The following is a 21,979-nucleotide window of genomic DNA, read 5'->3' as shown; positions in this document are numbered from 1 at the left end:
ATACAAATATTATTAAGTTAGAGCAAAATAACAAGGACACATTATCCATTAAAATACAGCTAAGTTTTGAAAACTCAAAATTGTGCCCCATGGCTAGTGTACGGAGTATAGAACTGTTCACAACAATGTTCAGGGATGCAAGTATAAAATAGGAAGAGGTCCATTGCTAAATTTTCGCAAACTCAGAAAAAACTCTGAATCCAAAATAAAAAGTGTGGCATCCAAATATCGTTTCATTCTTGAATGCACATACATTTCATATACTGTATGTAAAATGTATGAATAAGTATATTCAATTACCCATCATAAAAAGCAATAAAAACATTGACTTAAAAAAGTGATGAATCATTGCAGGACAATATTTCACCAGATCCTGTCTCCACTGGATGTAAGCGGCATGCAAAAGCAAATCATTCCATTATAATAAATCATGCTGTCTACACAAAATGTGACTGTCACGTCGCAATGCACGTCTATAGTGTACCGACACCCCATTCTATTTCTGACAGGCTCCATGCGATTGGTCTCACAGTTGATTGTCCATGCATGTCATCTTTTTAGAACGTTCCCTTCTTCACAGGCAGTGTTGACAGACTCAAGCCATTGCGGTGCAATGCGACACGACATTGGTCGCATCCGGTGTAGACAGGGGGATTTTGTGAATAGGTCTTTACAGCTTATCCTCAAGACCAAAGTCTTACCTTTGAGGGTGACCCAATACTGCTTCCACTTGCGCCTTGCTACCAGCTCCAGTTTGCGGTCCTTGTGGAGGGTAATGAGGGGCTTAAAAGCCAACCATCCAACCCTTCGCACAACACCCTGCTCCTTTTCAAACATAAAGTCTATTTGTTCCAGGGAGCCCATGGAGCCACTGCTGCTCTCCCCTTGTTCTCCCTCAACCTCCCAGACCTGCAGTCTATCAGCAGTCCCACTGCTACTGCCTGTCTCCAGCCCCTGCATGAAGTTCTCATAAATATTCTGCCTCAGGTTCGCACCCTGGATCTGCTGCCCAAATGGTCCCATTGAGGACCCAAAGCAGTCCCACTGTGATTGGGAGATGGGATTCCAAAATGTTCTGGATTCTTCAAATGTGCTTCCTACTTCACAGCTCAAAACCTCTGTGGAGTCCACAGTACTTGGTTCCTAAGGGTTGATAGACATGAATTGAGAAGAAAATGGCAAATAAAACACACACTTGTGCTACAAGTTTCACACCATGTTGTGAAGACTTTTACACCTTTCCTCTAATGTCTTTACTCTTCCTACCATGTCTAAAAATTAGGGTCAGTCCAACAAGTAGACCATTTCAAAACATCTGTCAATATTTGTTTCAGTGAAGTACTGCATGTCCTCTGAGAACATCAAGTTACTTCAATGTTATATTCAACTTATTCAACTAGAACATCATATTACAACCAATTATCTCAATTGGAGAAGCATTTTTGTTTAATATGATAACATATGCATGTTTATGATGAGCTGACAGCCTCACCCTGATGCCCAATCTGTCAAAAAAGCCACAATCATTTTCTCACCTGCAGCCTCCGCTTCTTCCTGCTCAAACTACCTGTCCAATCGCTGAGGCGGCGGATGCGACTCTTGAGCGAGTCCTTCCTCGAGTTCCCACCAGGAACTGCTTTTCTGCAGGGCAGCGTGTGTGAGGTGTAATGCTGGGTTTCCTGACTGTCCTCCTGGGAGCTCACATCCAGGGAAGAATTCAGTGAGGCTTGGAAGTGAACCTTGTCCTGGAGCTGATCTGTGGTTAGGATTTCGGCAGTGGGGAATGGCGCTGTCATGTTGGGGTTTGTGTATAGGTCCGACATGGAGACTTGGACAGGGTTAAGGCCAAACCCATTCTGTTCCAAATGAAGGAGCACTGAGTCTCCAATTCCACTGTCCTCCTCAGCGTTGTAGGTGTTGTATCCGTTACTATTGGAATTGCTGCTTGTGTCCTGACCACTGTGCCCTTTGGGTTGGCAGGTCTGCCCACCCATATGATTCTCAGTCTGTTCTGTTGCATAGCCATTGAAGCATCCAAAGTCCACTGTACGTGTAGATGAGAGCGTGGTATATCCGCTACTGTTGTCTGAAGGCTGGGCGTTGGTGAACACGTTGTCACAGAGCTGTGCACCATTCCCCCAGGGCGAGTCATACCATGAGCCCTCAGAGCTGAGAGAGCTTCCATTACTGGCTCTCTGGGTAGCATCAATGGATCCACTGGGATGACCGCCCAATGACATTTCAACATCTAGCTCCTTCCGTGCATTGGTAAACTCCACTCTCAGACTTCCATCTTTACTGAAAAGCACTTTGGGGCTGCCCTTACTGTCGGAAAGCTCAGAATCTGTGTTTCTATTAGGAGCTTGCAGGCTTCTACCACCAGCAGGCTGCCTGTAGCCTACAAAAAAGCCATTTCCCTGGAATAAAAGATTATCATAGTCCCGGTGGCTCTCTGCAAATATTTTGTCACTAGATATCCCCATATTGCCATCATAATGGCGGGAGATGTACGGCTGACTGTTCTTGTGTTGTGGAAAACCATTTTTGGCCTTGTATCCAGAGGTACCCTCAGAGTTCCTCCACCAAGTGTGTGGGGAGAGGATGTCCTGTTCAGTGTGGTGCAGCTTCAGGGAGCTAGACTTGCCTGGGATGATGAAACTACTGTACTGACTATCTGTGTTGCCCATTCTGATCTGGGAGGAAAAATTTCAAAGAAATGTCAAGACTTGGTACCTGGTACTGTAATATATGACATATAAATATATATGTATATTTATTATATACCAAGTTACTGAGTGATAAACATTCATATACATTGTTATTTATGTGGATATACAGATACTCCGAGATACATCCAATATTTATTTACCATGTTTTTTGCTACTACATGGTACTTGTACATGGTACTTCAAAGACTAAGGGTTAGGGTTACTCATGCTACTACTATCATATCTAGCCATCAACATACACAAATAAACAAACGATCAAACATATTTAAGACCATGGTTTTGTATAGAGATCCTCTCACCTGTTATATTAGCAGTTCTCAGAGCAGAAAAAGATATTCCTTCATATTCCTTTGAGGCTTGTTCCCTCACAGTGTCTGTCTTGTACTCTACGGTCAACTTCTCCTTTCTGCTTCTGCCTAGTGCAGCATCTGACTCTCACTGAGATCCTCCTCCTTTCACTCTCTCTCTCTAACACAGCTGTTCCTTGCACTCTCCATCGCTCATCTGTGGAGAAACAGAGGAAGGGAGGGGCATGTGTCAGGAACACACAACCGGCTCTTGTGTGTGCTTTCTGCAGTGGGAAGCTCCAGGCTAACCCCCAACCCCCAAATCTAAACAGCCCTCACGCTTCTGTCCTGCTGCCACATTCCATGACGTAGCACTGCAAGGCTTTACAAGGGCAGACTTCATACAACTACACTGTTTATTTTCCTCAATTTTTTCTTTTTTTTTTGTCTGAACCAAAATAATTGAGAAACTCAATCCTTCCAAGCAACGTGTTCAGACTGTATGTGGAATTTTTTTAATATGTTGTGGTAACATTGTTTTGTCTGAAAGCCAGAAGGCGTTTGGAAAAGATCTGCAATGAGCATCTTATTAGTGTCCAGGCTGCTTGTGGATTTTTCACATCCTGTGAATGCTGGAAAGTATAGCTGGGTGATATAGCTAAACAATTCTACACATTAATATTTTTCAGCCTTTTAACATTATTGAATGTTTCCCATTTTTTATGAATTCGCTTTGAAATGTCTTAAATTGGTGACTTTTTTTATGACAATTTCAACAAAACAGCTACTTTTTCTTATTGTTGCTAATAGCTATTGTTTTTTTCCTTTTTCTCCCAATTTGGAATGCCCAATTCCCAATGTGCTTTTAAGTCCTCGTGGTGGCGTAGTGATTAACCTCAATCAGGATGGTGGAGGACGAATCCGCGCCTGAGACCGTCAACCCGCACATCTTATCACGTGGCTTGTTGAGCGCGTTGACACGGAGGCTTCACGCCATCCACTGCAGCATCCACGCACATCTCACCACACCCCCCACCGAGAACGAACCACATTATAGCGACCACGAGGAGGTTACGCCATGTGACTCTACCCTACCTAGCAACCGGGTCAATTTGGTTGATTAGAAGTCTTGGTTGGAGTCACTCAGCACACACTGGGATTCGAACAAGCGAACCCCAGGGGTGGTAGCCAGCGCCTTTTACCACTGAGCTTCCCAGGCCCCCCGCTAATAGATTAGTGTATGAATAAACCTCAACCCTACCCTAACCCCAACAATGAAAGATCTAGTTAAAAATAAAGACATATTTTCCACATTGTATTTGACTTAATGAACGAAAAGCTTAATGTATAGCTTACATTTTTATTATTTTTATGTCCCCAAAAATTGTTTTAGATATAAAACAGCAATATTTACCAACATATTTTTAATAAAACATTTTAATATATGGCAAATGCCATATAGGGACTCAGGAAAGAACACAGAACTAGTCTAAAGACATGCTCTTTTGGAAAACATATGGCAAAATAAAATGCACTGCAATATTCACAATGTTTCTTATTTGTTAATACATTTATGGCAAATATATTGTTAACATTTATTATGTTTCCCAGCCCTAATGATAAGGGCCTTTGTGGTTCAAAAGCACCCTGCACCAACCATCCTGCCCAAGTAGTATAAGAGGATGTTGGGGGTTGGTTGAGGATTAAAACTACATCACCCTAAAACACAATCATGACCTCTATCACTGGAGTGAGCGCTTAATGCCACCAACACTCTTCATTGACATGGCAAAGCTTCAATGAAACAAGAAACCGCGCAGCTGAGATGCAGCAGGGAGGCGGGTGGCAGCTTCATTATTAGAAGTACCAGCAGGCGGTGTGATCTTGCGCATCGAACACTGTGGCTTTGTAAAAGATGGAACACAGAAGCAGCCAATGAGTTCTGTTGGTTCCAGACACTGGGCCAAAGAGTGCTGAACCAGGGCATTGTGGGATATGTGCCCCAGCCCATTCAGAAAAGACGATCTGAATGGCAGTCGCTCACATTGTCTTTGTGTGTGTCTCACTGGCCATCTGCTGCCCCACATAGTGAGATCAGTCACCCCCGACCTGTGCAATTCACTCAGCCTGAAAGAAATGCAAAACTGAGTAGACTGAAGTAGAGTGCAACAAGCCTATGCGATATGTCAGGGGCACTTGTTGAAGGATGCATATGTGTGTGTATATTGTTACGCGTAAGTATTTTCCATCTGCTCTTGACACTGAACGTTGATGACTTTCAGACACTGAAATTTGAAAATACGTATGCCACTATTGCTCATACATAGGTTTAGCGATTTGAACGAACACCTAGCTTTAAAGGAATAGTTCACTCAAAAATTCTGTCATCATGTCCACACCCTCCTGTTGTTCCGAACCTGAATGACATTCTTTCGTTGGCATGTAACTCAGACACTCAACAGACATCCAATGCCCATGCGTCTTGTTGAGGAAAGTTGTACTATTTTTATCCAAGCGATTAGTTATGATTTTCACCTGGCAAACGATAAGATGGGGAAAACATCCCATTGACTTCCCACCACATAGACTAAGTTAGGGGTGGGCTCTTTTGGCTTGGGCCAGTAAGCAACCACCTAACATCCACTCAGAATGTCTCGGGTTACTTGACTGTAACTTTTGTTCCCTGAAAAATAGTAATGAGATGCTGCGCTGATTTAGAGCTTTGGGAACAAGAATACCCACGCCGCCGCACTGCGGATGTCTGGACCCCTTACGGTTTAGAACGCAAAAGGTCTCAGAAATGAGCCTGTGATATTGACTCAAGGACGTAAGAGCCCGGAGTGGCATGAACATCCAAACAATAAAATCTTATGAATGTATGCAGAGAGGACCAGCCTGCTGCATTACAAACATGCAGTAGAGGGACACCTCCAGCCAAAGCTTTAGAAGAAGCGACCCCCCTGGTAGAATGAGCCCCGATACCCACTGGCGAATCTTCACCGTGCGCCTCATAGGCCAGGGCAATAGCATCCCTCACCCAATGTGACATTTTTTGTTTGGTGGCGGACTGGACACAGCCTGTCTTTTGGGCTGGTGTGACTGTAGACCTCCTTGATGGTTTATGTAAGAGACTGCCACTGTGTTGTCCAGGACATGGCAGCCTCTCAGATACTGTAGGAAGTACTTCAGGGCCAGAAATACAGCCATCAACTTGAGACAGTTGATGTGCCGATTGAGCTGATGTCCCTCCCATTCCCCTTGAGCTGGATGACCACTTAAGACCGCTCCCCAGCCTGACAGGGAGGCGTCTGTCATTAGCAACTTGCGACGGCAAGACACACCAAGAGTGGGACCCAAGGTGAGGAACCGGGGTCAGAACCATAGAGAGGGTACGTAGCCTGCGGCACGTAACCCTTATCTGCCTTAGGGTACTGGCCCTTGGATGAAATCCCATGGGTTTGAGCCACAACTGAAATGGTCTCATGTGCAGAAGGCCCAAAGGAATCAAAGAGGACGCAGATGCCATGAGACCTAGTATTCGTTGATACTGATGAACAGTGTAACCTTGGCCTAGCCTGACTTTGCTCAGGGTAATCTGAATGGTCTCGATTCGAACGGGAGACAATTGTGCCCGCATCATGATCAAATTCCATACGATCCCCAGATACTTCATTCTCTGAGTAGGAGAGATAACCCTTCTCTTGTCGTTGAGTCTAAAACCTAGAGAAATCAGATGAGCTAAGATGATATTCCTGTGCTGTAATGCCAGTTCTTGTGACTGTGCTAGTATCAGCCAGTCGTCTATATAATTCAGAATGCGAATGCCCTGAAGTCGCAGAGTAACCAGTGCTGCATCCATGCACTTCAGGAATGTGCGGGGTGACAAGGCTAGGCCGAATGGAAGAACCCGATATTGGAAAGCTTTGCCCCCAAAAGCGAACCTCAGGAACTTCCTGTGTTGTGGCAGATGTCTATATGAAAATATGCATCCATGAGATCGATTGTGACTAACCAATCGTGATGTTGGATTTGAGACACGACCGTCTTGACTGTTAGCAACTTGAACTTGAGTGCCCTGACTGAGCGATTCAAGCCTCGAAGATCTAAAATCGGACGCAATCCCCCGCAATCCCCCCCTTGGGAACCAGGTAACCTGACAGTAACCTGACTCTCTCTCTCTGGAAGGGGAACATGTTCTATGGCCCCTTTGACCAAGAGATTTTGCGGTTCTTTCAACAGTAGATATGCTTGTTCCTGTTTCACGGTAGTGGGGGCCACGCCGTTGAAACGCAGAGGACAGCAAACTAATTTAATTCTGTAGCCTTTTCTACTGTCCTTAGGACCCACATGGAAACACCCGGCAGTAGCTTCCATGCTGCCAGGTTCTCTGAGATGGGTATCAATTTTGACACTTCCTGTTGAGGGGATGTCCAGTGTTCCACGTCCTGGACTAAGGCAGGAAGCAGCGGAATACCCAACATTTAGCTGGAAACCGCTAACTCCCAAAACACCAGAGGCGGCGGGAATAGAGAGGTTTTGTGGGGGTATCAGGAAGGTGCAGGTGGATGTTTCATGCGCCCCGTCCCGAGGGGGGCTACCCCCACAAGGCTGGGTGCAAGACCGTCAGGACTTTCTCTTTCTGGTGAGAATGGTCCTGAGTTCTTGCTTTGGAGGGTGCTGAGGGCGACGAGCCGGTTCCCAGTCCTTACGAGGGGGAGCGCGATCTGCCACACTTTGTTTCTGAGCCTCCCTTTGTTTCTGAGCCTCCCTTCTGGAAGGACCGGGGCGGGGCTGGGTGGCCAGCTGCCCCTCCCCCTGAGTGCAGCGAGGAAGGAATTGCCAAAGGCTTCCTCATGACTCTTCAACTCCTGAAACCTGGTGATGACTGTGTTCATCGAGTCACCAAACAGGCCAGAAGGTGGCATCAAGAAGGAACACTTTGTCCTTATCTCTGATGCCCGAAAGGTTCAACCATAATTGTCTCTCTGTGCTGACCAAAGCAGCCATCGACCGGCCTCAGCACCCACTATGGTTGAATATGTCAACGTTGAAGGCACAAAGATACAGGAAGTATAATGTATTCCCCATGACCCAAAAAGCTCCCCATGGAGGTCTTCAAAGAAGGGAAGGGACTGATTTTGCGTTCCCTTCCCCTGGCCACCTGTCCTCTAGTTTAGAGCATATGGGGTCTCTTGTTTGTGTGGCCAGTCTAACTGTAGTCTGGCCACTGCACGAGTAACCGCTTTATTATCATCTGAGGAATGCTCAGAAGTAGGTAGCTCAAAGTCCGCAGACTCAAGAGACCGGTTGGATCTGGAGAGTGAGTGAGTGATAGGGACGGACCTGTCTCTCGCTCCTCAGCCAGATGATGGAAGGCTGGGCACTGGCTCTCGGAAGTAAGCGAGATGAGTGCAAAGCATTTTCACTGTAAACAGCTCGCACCCGCTCTGCCCGAAAGCAAGAGCAGCATGCTCTTCCCCCAAACACACAAAACAAAACTGGTGTGTGTCCGCTTAAGACATATGGTGTAAAGACGGAAACACACACCGTTTGCCTTGCTTATTGCTCATGTTAAGGAAGAAAGAAATGTTTTCTGCACACTGCGTAACAAATCTAACTCCTATCAGAGGAAAGTAGAAAGTTTTGACAGGCTTGAGAAGCACAACACATACAGAATGGTATGAAGACAAAAGACCTGACGATGCACCTGTGGCGCATCTATTTATAAATTCCAGTCAATTTCATTGACATGTTGCACACATATTCACAGCTGGTCACTCAGCACTGCACAGCACAGCATCAAAGTTTAGCTTTTGATAGGGAACCCCCTAGCATCATGGAGGCATGGATTTACTTCAGAAAATACAAGCTCAAATTGGACAGTTTTATTGATTAGTTTTCTAATTTTAAAAGCTTCCAGGTGCACATACACACAAGCATACTGTAACAGCACAGTCTTAATGCCCTAAACCAAAAGGTGATTGCAGTTTAGTGCCCTGATATGAAACACATGCACACATTGCACCCAGCACAGTGTGATTATGTCTGCCTGGCTCGAAGAATAAAGGCATTCTAAAAGTATGTATTTTTATAAAGGACAGTGGTTTTTGGGAGGCACAGTTTTGGGTGGTGGAGGCAGCTAGCTGCCTGGACGCCCATCATGATTGGGCCTCTTGTTTGACCCAGCATGCCATAACTGCCAGCACACCACTTTAAGACAAACTACCACACCAATGACAACACACAGCGCCAAAGGAGAGGAGAGAGAAAAGGAGACCATTGTTGGCTCCAGATGTTAGGGTGTGATCACTTGATAAAAGTAATGGGTTTGATCAAAGAAACACACTGTACACACAGACATAAACCAGTGTTAATGTTGTCAACAATACCTAAAACAAAAACTAAATAAAACAAAAAATTTTACTAAAATAAAATACATTTTCATGACTTTAAATCTAATTAAAAAAACATGAAGTGGATGGAGTGTAAACTAAATTTAAAGTAAAAATTGGAAACAAAATAGAAATAAAAATGTAAAACGAAATAAATTCTTCAAATATACTTGTTTTATTTTTCTGGAATATAGAAGTAACTCCATCATATGTGATGGCTGAACTCCAGTCTCACTCAACACCTGGCAATACAGGAAATTGTTTTTCCATTTGCCTTAGGCTGTTTAGTTTACATGTCAACAAAAATGTATGATATAACGAGAGACGTAATGTGCCATGGTCTATGCACCATTAGATACAGACATAGCACTTAAAAGTGAATTAGCATCACCAAATGCATCTGCAAAAATAACAATAGTTTTTAAACTGGTTTCAAAGAAACTCATAAAAAAAAACATAGGAGCTAGGGTTGTCAATTTGCTAGCAGAGAAATACTGGATATTCCAGCTCTAAATATTGGACTTTTTATTTCAAGAGGGCCATCTAGATCTTGTTTACATAGAAAAATAATTGAAAAACAGCTTGTACGGATGCAAAAAGTAATTCGGTGTGAATGAAAATCGCTTTACATTTACATTTATTAATTTAGCAGATGCTTTTATCCAAAGCGATTTACAAAATAAGGAAGGATGCAACATAAGTGATTCATCTTAAAGGTGCTATATGTAATGTTTGTACTGTATTAAATCATAAAATGACCATAATATGTCATTAGAGAATTAGGAAACATGCTAAGTTGAAATACTGGCTTCTCCGATAACAATGCTACAGCCAGTATATTCTACTTTGAAGTTACCATTCCGGGCTGGAATTTCTGTTTCTGTTTTGGCCTGTGTGATCCCGCCCACTACCCACTCACCAATAGTATTTCGACACCGCCAGGTTGCCAGATTTGAACAAGTTTGCAGGCAAACAACACTGCGTGCTACAGTCATGTGTGTCCTCATTCTGGCAACGGGGCAGACAACTCTCCAATATTTTGAATTTGGACTGCAGTACCCATTTCAAACGCTTGTTGTCAATCTTACATATAGCACCTTTAAGGATATAATAATACAAAAAGGGCAGCAATACAAAGTTTCAATTGTATTAAGAAAGGACTAGGCAAGACAGAGATTAAAGTGCAACAGGATTTTTTTTTTTAATGAGTGTAGGAATGAGTGTGTAAAGAGGGTTAATGGAAAGGAGCAGGCGAGAACCGGCTTGACAATATAAATAATATTTTTAATAAGAACTTGAAGCAAAAGACACAAACACAAACATATAATGGACAGCTGCCCATAAACACTCTCTTTGTCACAACACCATCCGCAGTCAGCCTTTATCCCTCTCGGAGGCTTGATTAGCCCTCCGCCAAGTGCTTTAATACAATGACCAGGAACAATTACATTTCTATCAATCTACACTTTTAATGAACAATACTTTTGGCGAGGAGAACTAAGCAGCAATTGATAGAGAAAAACAATATTGTTTTCTTCCCCATAATTCAGCTTATGCCTTTTCCATTTTTAAAGCTCAATGAAACTTCCCATTTAAAATTGGGATCATCAGTTTGTAGACAGTATATGACAAATGTGTTAATGATATCACAAAAATATCACAAGATAAGACACTTTTGAAAATAGTGTATTTCTCTTTAGATTACAGTGTCCGTGTTTTGGCAGTAAATAGTGTTTAACACAAGAGAAATATAAGAAAATCACATTCAGAATTTTAACTCAACTTGAACAGTACTTTTGTACTAAAAGTGCTGTAGTTTTTTCTCACATTCAAATACTGACATACTGTATACAATGCAATGCAATGTAAAGTAATAGAATGTCATGAGTAGAAGCGTTTAATGGTGTTTTGGAAACACAATGGTGAGAAAAGTCTAGGTTACGTATGTAACCTCCGTTCCCCGATGGAGGGAATGAGACGTTGTGTCAGAGAAGCGACACTAGGGGTCTCTCTTGAGTGCCGATATATACCTCTGTTCTATGAAAAAAGGCCAATGAGAAGTTGGCAGGCGGTATTTGCATATCCCGCCCCCGGACATATTTAAGAGTTCATTCAGGATTTTTCTGAGGAGCCGGAAATGGTCCGGCCACAACAGTGGCTCGGCTCAGCGATGTGGCGGGGAAGACACAACGTCTCGTTCCCTCCATCGGGGAACGGAGGTTACATACGTAACCTAGACATTCCCCTTCTGTCGCTCTCTCCACGTTGTGTCAGAGAAGCGACACTAGGGGTCCACTTTTAAACGTGCCATGCGCTGAGCCGTGTACGCGAACTGCTGATACAAGAGCGGGCAGGTATTTCTTACGTGCAAAGGCGACCAGCTGTATCAGGCTGCACGTACCCTTCCCCAATGCCCCATTAAAGCCATCAGAATGGCCATGGTTACCCTGGAGAGGGGAACAAGGTGATGCTTGCCAACCTGGGAATGGGCCAAGCCTGGCTGGGCCTCTTTTCTCTCTATGTTTCTTGCATAGAGCAACTACGGCAGGGGCCCTTACATGCATTAAGGGAAGGGGGTCTTACCCCGTTTCCTATTCTTTCAGGGGGAGAAGACCCTGCGGAGACCACACCTACCCTGCAGGGGAGGCAAAGAGTTGCGAATACATCACATGGCCACTTAAGACCTATGTGGGAAAGTTGGCGCGGTGGTAGATCCAGCCTCGTAGAGGGGGGGAAGCTTACAGCACGGCGACCGAGGCTGCTGGAACTGCCTAAGGGAGACACGGGAGTCCACTCGTGAGGGGACAGTACTGCGGAATTACACACAGGGGGAGTCCGAACAGGAGGCCTTAACCTGTGGAGCACCTATTCCAGTACAGGGTAGATTGAGTACCCGTAGTGGCTTGGGTCGGCGAGTTCCTCCGCTGAACCACGGACCCAAAAGGGCTAGGGAGGAATCAACCAGGGATCCGAAGATGGGGTCTCCTGGGAACAAAGGCGCACTATTTTACCTCGGCTGAGGGAAAGGGCGCTAGGCGCAAGCGATTCACCCGGCCAGATTGTCAGCGTGTTACCGAGTTCTACGGGCTCGGACCTGAGAAAATACAGGACAACACTGACTCAATTCGGAGATTGTAGAATCTCGCAGAGGTGCCCCTGGCCAGTGCCCATGAGGACGCAACACTCCTGGTTGAGTGAGCTCGGATCCGCAAGGGGGGGGGCACGGCCTGGGTGTGATAAGCCAGTGAGATGGCGTCGACAACCCAGTGGGCGAGCCTCTGTTTGGAAACAGCATTCCCTTTCTGCTGTCCCCCGAAGCAGACAAAGTGCGGCTCAGAACGTCTACAGCTCTGCGTGCGGTCCAGATAGATACGCAAAGCATGTTCCCAGACACAGCAACGAAAGGGCTGGGTCTGCCTCCTTCCGGGGCAGCGCTTGCAGGTTCATTACCTGGTCTCTGAAGGGCGTGGTCGTAGGATCAAGGGGGGTCTCTGGAGGCCCGTGAGGACGATCGAGAGATCCCAGGAGGGAAACAGGTTAGGCCGGGAGGGAGTTAGCCTCCAGGCACCTTTTAGGAACCTGATAATTAAGTCGTGCTTACCTAGAGACTTGCCGTCTATCTTGTCATGGTGAGCCACATGGCGGCGACATATACCTTGAGGGTGGAGGGGGACAGCCTCCTCTCCAACCTCTCCTGTAGAAACACGAGCACTGACCTAACCGCGCACCTCTGTGGGTCTTCAGCCCAGGAAGAACACCAATTTGCGAACAAGCGCCACTTTAGGGTGTAAAGATGCCTGGTAGAGGGGGCTCTGGCTTCGTTGATAGTATCTATGACGGTCGGTGGTAGACCGGCTAGATCTTCCGCATCCTGTCCAAGGGCCAGACGTGGAGGTTCCAGAGGTCTGGGTGCGGGTGCCAGAGCGTGCCCAGTCCCTGAGAAAGGAGGTCCTTCCTCAGGGGGATTCGCCAGGGAGGGGCTGTCGCGAGAAGCGTGAGGTCCGAGAACCAAGTCCGAGTGGGCCAATAGGGGGCCACCAAGGTGACTTGCTCCTCGTCCTCCCTGACCTTGCACAGCACCTGTGCAAGAAGGCTCACTGGGGGAAATGGCCCTGCGGGCCAGCTGTGTGCCAAAGCGTCTGCCCCGAGGGGAGCCTCTGTCCGGGCATACCAGAGCACCCCAACCGGCCGGCCGGGGTGTGGCTGTGAGCGGAACCAATTAAGCCCGGGGAAGCATAGCGGACCTCCGTGCGTCAGGCTCAGACTGGGCGGCAGACCCGAAGGTGGCGGCTCAGGTGAGTTATCTGCAACCGACGCCGCTGTTACGCTCTCCGATGCAGCGGTGATGTCATCATCCAATGCCGGGGAGCTCGAGGGACCCATCAGTAGGCCATTAAGCGGACCGCACTAATCCCGAGCTCGGGGGAAAGCAGGCAAGCGTGCCGGGGAGGCGGGAGGTTTCGAGGGGATTTACCCGGCGAAAGCGCCCCGTTATTCTCCCCAGATCGTCTTTCATCACCCGTGGCGCCTGCCTCAATCCTGTAGGAAGGAGGCGAGGCGCGGGGGGCGGCTGAAGTGGCTTTCACACTCACACTGAAAACATAACCCATTGGAGAGAATGCTCATCCCAAGCTCGGACGGAAACAAGCAAGCGTGCCGGGGAGGCGGGGGTTTTGAGGGGGTTCACCCGGTGAAACGGAGCCCGTCATTGTCCCCAGATCGTCTTTCATCACCCGTGGCGCCTGCCTCAATCCCGTAGGAAGGAGGCGAGGCGCGGGGGGCGGCTGAAGTGGCTTTCTCTCACTACAAGAAAAAGCCTACGACCGCAATGCTGTCATGGCTATGTTCTCGTACTGAAAACATAGACCATTCATAAAAATGCTGCAACCCAGGTATGCAAGGCAGTTTTTATGACCGTCAGAGGTGGGGAGAAACCAACCGCATCCAGAAAGCACACAAAGGCGGAAAAATCGTCTTTAAAAAGACGCGTCCTGAGAAGGACGTTCAACGCCGCTGTGTTTTGCTCTTTTAGAGCGAAATTACTCTTTTAGAATAACTCTTTCGAGTTGTCTGCGCTGTCGAAGCGCCCAGGGGCAAGAATGCACAGCCGTGCAAGAAGGAGAAAGCCGCTGTTGTGCGCCGTAAAGTCCAACAGCATGCAGAGCATCAGAGGATTTAAACAGGAACTTGGTGTGTAACTCGCAGCAACCGCATACACGACCATCGGCTCTGAAGAAATTTTCTGAATGAACTCCCGTATTCACCCCGCTTAAATGCCCGTATGTCCGGGGGCGGGATATGCAAATACCGTCTGCCAACTTCTCATTGGCCTTTTTTCATAGAACAGAGGTATATATATATCGGCGCTCAAGAGAGACCCCTAGTGTCGCTTCTCTGACACAACGTGGAGAGAGCGATAGAAGGGGAACAATAATCTTGCACTCGAATGCTATATGTTTGACAAAATTCTTCTGCTTATGACTGAGAATACGAAAGAAAACATGTACTGGTTGTCATTGATTCGGTAAAGTGTGGCGTCCATGTAACTTAACAGCCGATATCTCACACAACTCATGCAAAATGTGTTTGTTTCAGTTCCAGCACTTTGGGTGTGAGGCACTAAAATATGGAACAAACGGCATTCCGTATGGATTTCAAATGAAATGTAAATTTGATTAATTGATGATTCCGTGTTATACGAGATGATTCTGGATTATACAAGATGGTTGGAAACTTAGGAGCAATAGTAATGGTGATGCTTTCCTTATTGAACACCACTTTTTTGTTCACTTAAAAAGGTTTTACACATATAGAAATGAACAGATGCCAATTGTTCAAAGTGACATCCACTCGCATGAGATGAAGACTTCAGTAATATCAGTGGCCTTTAAAAAGTTAGGCCACCCCCTCATGGTGGCCACCATGTTGAGTTCATTGACATTATTTCGGTAACCCCCCTATATTATCAGACACTTTTGATCACTGAATAAATGAATCAGAAAGAGAAAGACTGTAAACTGTTAATGCACATATCTGCTGAAAGTTAGTTTAGTCTCTTAGGGATTACGTTAGTGTGGAGATGGCCTCTAAGCTAATAGACACAAACCTCCCATTTTTATTTTATGTGGCCTTTGATTATTTTTTTAACAGTATGCCAGAGGTTTGAATTGCAGTGAAAGAAATAAAATTATTTTATGAATCCAAAAGTGGCATAAGGTGTGTTGCAGGCATATGCCTTTTCCTGTCAGGAAAGCTGTTGTGTACACAGAACAATCCATATTGGAAGGAAAGCACTGTAGGCCGTTGGCTCACAGGAAGATTGCGTTGAAAGAGGGCAACGTCTTTGCACACTGGGCTGTTTCTCTTGGGAAAACACAGGGGTGCCTGGATAAGATAGGTCTAGAGGGAATGGCACTAGGACACACAGGAAGTTAGTCAGGACATGTTCCTCCCACTTCCTTTGAGAGATACTCTTATAGCCCGCCTGGGCAGAAAGAGTGCTGCATAGAGAGTGCTGTTATGGGTGGGTTTTCCCTTTTGTTTCCTCAGTTCTTCTGCTCTGTAATGGGTGTTCATTACTCACAACCAACCAGAATAGACATCTATTATGAGTTTTGGTTTTGCTGAGGTGGATGACGTGCTTGAGAGGTCTGTGGTTTTCGTCAAATTCCTTTATGAGCAAGTTTGTACAATGGTTAGCCCTCTTGTATTGTCCTTCAGGCAACTCTTTGTATTTATGCAAAAAACGATCATATACTGTATACTTGAATGGGGAACAAAATCTCCAATGAATTAAAATTTCCAAAACTGTTTGTCAAGGTTACGTTTCAATATGATGTCAAATTGCCAATAAATTGACAACTGTATTGTATCATAATTTTTTTCTCAAATCAGACAAATAAATTAAATTTTTTTCATTCAGGTTTTGTGAGCAGATATTGTTGCACTACTTCTAATAAACTGAATCGCAAGGTTTTATGCTACCATTAGCCACAACATCTCTGTATACTACACATTAGAGAAGTGGTTCGGCAGATGTGTCAGCTACATTTTCAGGATAAATAAATTGTGTGTGTTTATAAGAGGATATCACTGCATATTCTTTTGTCCTTAAAAGTAAATGTTCATCCTTAAATATGTACATCCGTCCATGTGCGTGTGACAACATAGACATGCATTTCTCTGAATTCTACTGTCATTTTGAGGAAAAACCTTAAAGATTCTGAGCAGGATACCAACTTAAAGTGCTATTCAGCAGCATGTTTTTAAAGTAGAAAGTTGGAAATTCTGACTTACTGAGTGTAATGGAACGCAGCATAAATCCAGACGATGCCTTTGGCAAAAGGCAACTGGCTCTTTCAATTAAAATATGGGACTTCCTTTCCAACAGTTGTCATATTGAGCTTTACAATTTCTCACAATTTTCCAAGAAGTAGCACTAGCATTTTTTCTCCTTATATTCGTATCATTAAACAGTTTTGGTAACATTTAAATGTTTTTATTTAAAAATAATATATATATATATATATATATATATATATATATATATATATATATATACAGTGGGTGCGGAAAGTATTCAGACCACCTTACATTTTTCACTCTTTGTTAAATTGCAGCCATTTGCTAAAATCATTTAAGTTCATTTTTTTTCCTCATTATTGTACACACAGCACCCCATATTGACAGAAAAACACAGAATTGTTGACATTTTTGCACATTTATTAAAAAAGAAAAACTGAAATATTACATGGTCCTAAGTATTCAGACCCTTTGCTGTGACACTCATATATTTAACTCAGGTGCTGTCCATTTCTTCTGATCATCCTTGAGATGGTTCTACACCTTCAACTGAGTCCAGCTGTGTTTGATTATACTGATTGGACTTGATTAGGAAAGCCACACACCTGTCTATATAAGACCTTACAGCTCACAGTGCATGTCAGAGCAAATGAGAATCATGAGGTCAAAGGAACTGCCTGAAGAGCTCAGAGACAGAATTGTGGCAAGGCACAGATCTGGCCAAGGTTACAAAAACATTTCTGCTGCCCTTAAGGTTCATAAGAGCACAGTGGCCTCCATAATCCTTAAATGGAAGACGTTTGGGACTGACCAGAACCCTTCCTAGAGCTGGCCGTCCGGCCAAACTGAGCTATCGGGGGAGAAGAGCCTTGGTGAGAGAGGTAAAGAAGAACCCAAAGATCACTGTGGCTGAGGTCCAGAGATGCAGTCGGGAGATGGGAGAAAGTTGTAGTAAGTCAACCATCACTGCAGCCATCCACCAGTCGGGGCTTTATGGCAGAGTGGCCCGACGGAAGCCTCTCCTCAGTGCAAGACACATGAAAGAACACCTGAAGGACTCCAAGATGGTGATAAATAAGATTCTCTGGTCTGACGAGACCAAGATAGAACTTTTTGGCCTTAATTCTAAGCGGTATGTGTGGAGAAAACCAGGCACTGCTCATCACCTGTCCAATACAGTCTCAACAGTGAAGCATGGTGGTGGCAGCATCATGCTGTGGGGGTGTTTTTCAGCTGCAGGGACAGGACAACTGGTTGCAATCGAGGGAAAGATGAATGCGCCCAAGTACAGGGATATCCTGGACTGAAAACCTTCTCCAGAGTGCTCTGGACCTCAGACTGGGCCGAAGGTTCACCTTCCAACAAGACAATGACCCTAAGCACACCGCTAAAATAAAAATAATTTCAAGGATTATTTATTGGGGCTGTATGCTTTATTTTGGAGGACTAACATTTGGACACATCTCTATGAGCACCTGGCTCTCACTAGCAGCTAACCACACAAACACACAGTTGCTGGTCACTAATGAGCAGGATGCTGCGGTTAAGGCTAAGGCTAGGTAAACACAGAAAACCAATAAACAAACTCCACACCTTTAAGGCCTTTGCCCTGATTCACACCCATACACCCAAGCACAGCACACACTCAAATAAACTTTCCCCAAATTAATCTTGAAAAAAGTCCAGCTTTTTATATTTTGCTAAAGCTTCAATATTAGAATAAGCAATGACAAATTGAGGGTTTTCAGAGAATACATATTTAATGTATGTAGTCTAGGAATTGAGAAATTGGTATAGCCCATTTTCAATTACAGAATTGTGTACAGATACAAAAACAGCAAGAATAATTTACAAAATGTACTTGATGTTTCATTATTCATTACAGTATGACTAGTGTAATTCAATTCCTGAACACATAACTGTTATGAGCAGGTTCTTTTCAGTGAATAAAATACATTCAGCATGAAAAGGAAAGTGTGGTTCCTGAACGAATTACTTTTATGAGCTGGATCTTTTTAGCAAATCAAAACACTTGTACATCTGTTGGAGTGGTTACTGAATCCAAATAAATAGTTTAACTGAACCGTTAAGGAACCATAATCATTAAGAGGAGTCAGAGTTAAATAGTTAAATTCTTTAAGATTTCCATGTCTATTCTCTTCGCAGACAAAAGTTCAGACTGCCAAGCCTCTCTCTTTCTTATTCACAAAGAAAAGAAAGTCATTTCCTTTGGCCACAGACTGCTCTTGAGCCATTTCCTGTCAGCTGACAAGTGACCAATCAGAGGCATTAGCTTTAAAACTGGAACAGAGTGAAATCAGTCCACCCATACATATCTGTTCCTGCCAGGCAATTTAGGTCAAACATGCATGGGAACAGGGTTGGTCAAATATTCTCTTCACAAATCTAACACCAGTTCTACATAGGGATGGGCAGAATGGTTGACTAGTCCTCCAATAACTGACTAATTGATTAGTCGACTAGATTATCTAGATCTATTTTTAGCAGCCGCATTTTAAAGATTAATTATGATATATAATTTAGTGTGCTGACAGTATGTGAAGTTGTATCTCTAAATTGAACCCCCTTAAAGCAGACTGTTATGGCAGATTCTGCGACAGTAGGTCGAAAGTTCTGCAGCTGACTTTGGTCTGTGCTTACTAGAAACTTATATCACTTCCCCCCAGTGGCCAAAGCTGACAGTGTTGTTGAACACATGGGCAAGTGTGAGCTCTAGTTTCTGGGTGAAATGTCCAAACAGTGGTGCAAGCGAGTTTTAATGGTAAAACGATATAATACCAGTCCCTCCAGGATTTTGCGATCATTCTTGCAAATTCTTGAAAATTTTTGAAGCTCTGCAGGTCCTTATAATGTTAATAAATTTTTAATTATAGATTTGTTTCTTACACCAACCTATTGATATGCTTCAGAAGACATTAAGTGATGGACTGGAGTAATGTGGATAAATTTTATGCTGCCTAAATATGCCTTTTGGACCATCAAATTGCAGCCTGATGGTTTACTTACATAATAAAGATAGAGCCTATAGAGCTTAAAACATTTCTTAAAATCTTAATTTGTGTTCTGTATCGGATGGCATCAGGGTAAATGAATAATTAAATAATTTTCATATTTCTTTAACCCCCATTAGTTGAGAAGTAAAATGTGATTAGAATTTGAAGTGCTTATTACAATAGGCTACGAATCTTAAAATGGCAATATATGCTGAACACTTATATGCTGTAAATATATATTTTGTACTGATATAAAAGTCACATAAACACATATGCAACATATAGTTCAAATATATATATATATATATATATATATTATATATATATAAAAGCTTTTTTTCATATGTGTAACATATTTTTTAAATACTAAATATATGAACTCTAATTGAACTTTTTGTATATGGCCATGTCTCTGATTTCAATATTAGATTATGCGTTATGTTACAGGAAGGACGAGACGAGAGAGAGGGGATCTAAATGTACAACTATTTATTATGGAATTCAGAAGAAACAACAATGATGAAAAAAGCACTGGAGCAAAAGGGAATTCAAACATAACAGCAGTTTGCTGAATAACTATGTTAGTAACATTCATAGACTAACGTGCTAACAAACAAATATAAACTGACAATGAGTGAAGGAAACAAGAGGGTATATATATACAGATGAATAATAAGGGAACAGGGAACAGCTGTGGAAGATGGAGGGCAGGTGAGTGTATTCAAAAAGGTGCATACTGGGAAATGTAGTCCATGAACAAGGGAAAAACTAAACAGTCACTGAAACTGAACTGAAGGTGGGGGAAAAACCACAGGGCAGTTCATGGCACAATGTAATAATGACAACAGACCTATTATTGAACCCTTAATTCTGTTTTTAGTTTACAGATTTATTGTGCTTCTATTTTAAGATAAGTTTAATTGCACTGTCTGAGGCAGAAAATCGTAATACAAAAAGAATTAAGGGTCTTCCAATAACCACAGTTTTCACCTAAATGTATGGTATTTTTGTGTGTAATTATTTATTTTTTTGGCATGCTGACTGCATATTCAGTTAATATATTGAAATGTAATTGCATTTACAATGTATTTAATACAATTACTAGGTATATAATGATGATTTGTGAGTTTTCACTGCAAAACAACACAAAAAAATTCCACAAATTGCATCGCAATATTTGAGAAAACCTGCAGCAAATTCAGTCATTTTTAGATGCAAAAATCAGGAAAAATTGCTGGGACTATAATACAGCTTATTTACAGTTGCATATTTTTAACCATACCCTTTAACCCAAACCACAGCCCTAAGCCTATCTGTCAATAGAGTATAAATGCCATTGTTGTCTGAAAATGCAACCGCCGCACAATAATATTTATCTGAATGCAATTACTTCCTGGTTTCCACAGGACTAGAATTTGTGAAAAAGGGGTGAGAAAGACATAGCAGGTGTTCCAGATGTATATTTTCAGTTGATTTGTAATATTTATTTTATTGGCTTGTTTAGCTTATTTGTTGGATTAAAGGCTTCTATTTTAAATAATCAATCAATCTATCAATCTATCAATCTATCTATCAGTTTTGGAGGCGATATGGCACAGGGATTAACAAGAAATGTAAAAATGGCACTTCATGTCAAAATGGTTGCCAAACTCCTGCTGTATATCACTTAATGATTATTTTAATGGCTTTTCAATTTTAATATCATATGTACAGTACATACAGTACCACCATACAAATGTTATTATAGGCATAACACTCAATTTCCTAGAATATATAAAAGTGGGTCCCTGCTCTATCTCTCTACCCAACAAGGGGTCCTTGACCTGAAAAAGGAATTGGGATATCTTATGAATTGGGTTTGAATCTCAGTTCCAGTCTCTGCAAAAATAACAACTCCTTCCTAAACTGAGAATATCAATTGTGAGAAAACCCATCTTCACACCAAAATACACTCCAAATGACTCTTCTCATTTGTCTTTATCTGTCACACAAAGGTTTTTACTCTCAGCCGCAGCCTCGTCTGCTGGAGCTAATTAAACACTTGTCTTACATTATACTGGGGTTGTTTTTACATTCCGTCGTTTTCTGAACTGAGAGGAACATATAAACAAACCCCAAAGACCCTTTACTCTTACATAACAGAACTGCAGAGTGTGGTTCCTGTCCACACCAAAAATCTGACCTCACCACCGGGAATTTAAGAGGCGTGCCTCTTACACAACACAAGAGCACAAGAGCAGGACAGAATGGAAAAT

General features: G+C 43.3%; 1 protein-coding gene across 1 annotated transcript in view; it reads right to left on the bottom strand.

The window, feature by feature from the left end:
* LOC127623999 (rho guanine nucleotide exchange factor TIAM2) overlaps positions 1–21,979 on the bottom strand; it is a 137,704-nt gene that overhangs the window by 57,985 nt on the left and 57,740 nt on the right. The window contains exons 2-4 of the mRNA XM_052098567.1: positions 3,029–3,233; positions 1,536–2,693; positions 702–1,143 (exon numbers count right to left, since the gene is read on the bottom strand). Of these exons, the coding sequence (XP_051954527.1) occupies positions 702–1,143; positions 1,536–2,687 (1,594 nt within the window). The 5' untranslated portion in view covers positions 2,688–2,693; positions 3,029–3,233. The remainder of the gene's footprint in view (positions 1–701; positions 1,144–1,535; positions 2,694–3,028; positions 3,234–21,979) is intronic.

The sequence above is a fragment of the Xyrauchen texanus genome, chromosome 30, assembly GCF_025860055.1.
Source record: "Xyrauchen texanus isolate HMW12.3.18 chromosome 30, RBS_HiC_50CHRs, whole genome shotgun sequence".
In the NCBI taxonomy this organism is placed as follows: domain Eukaryota; kingdom Metazoa; phylum Chordata; class Actinopteri; order Cypriniformes; family Catostomidae; genus Xyrauchen; species Xyrauchen texanus.
Note: the sequence above shows the minus strand (reverse complement) of the source record. Positions and strands in the feature narration are given on the sequence as shown.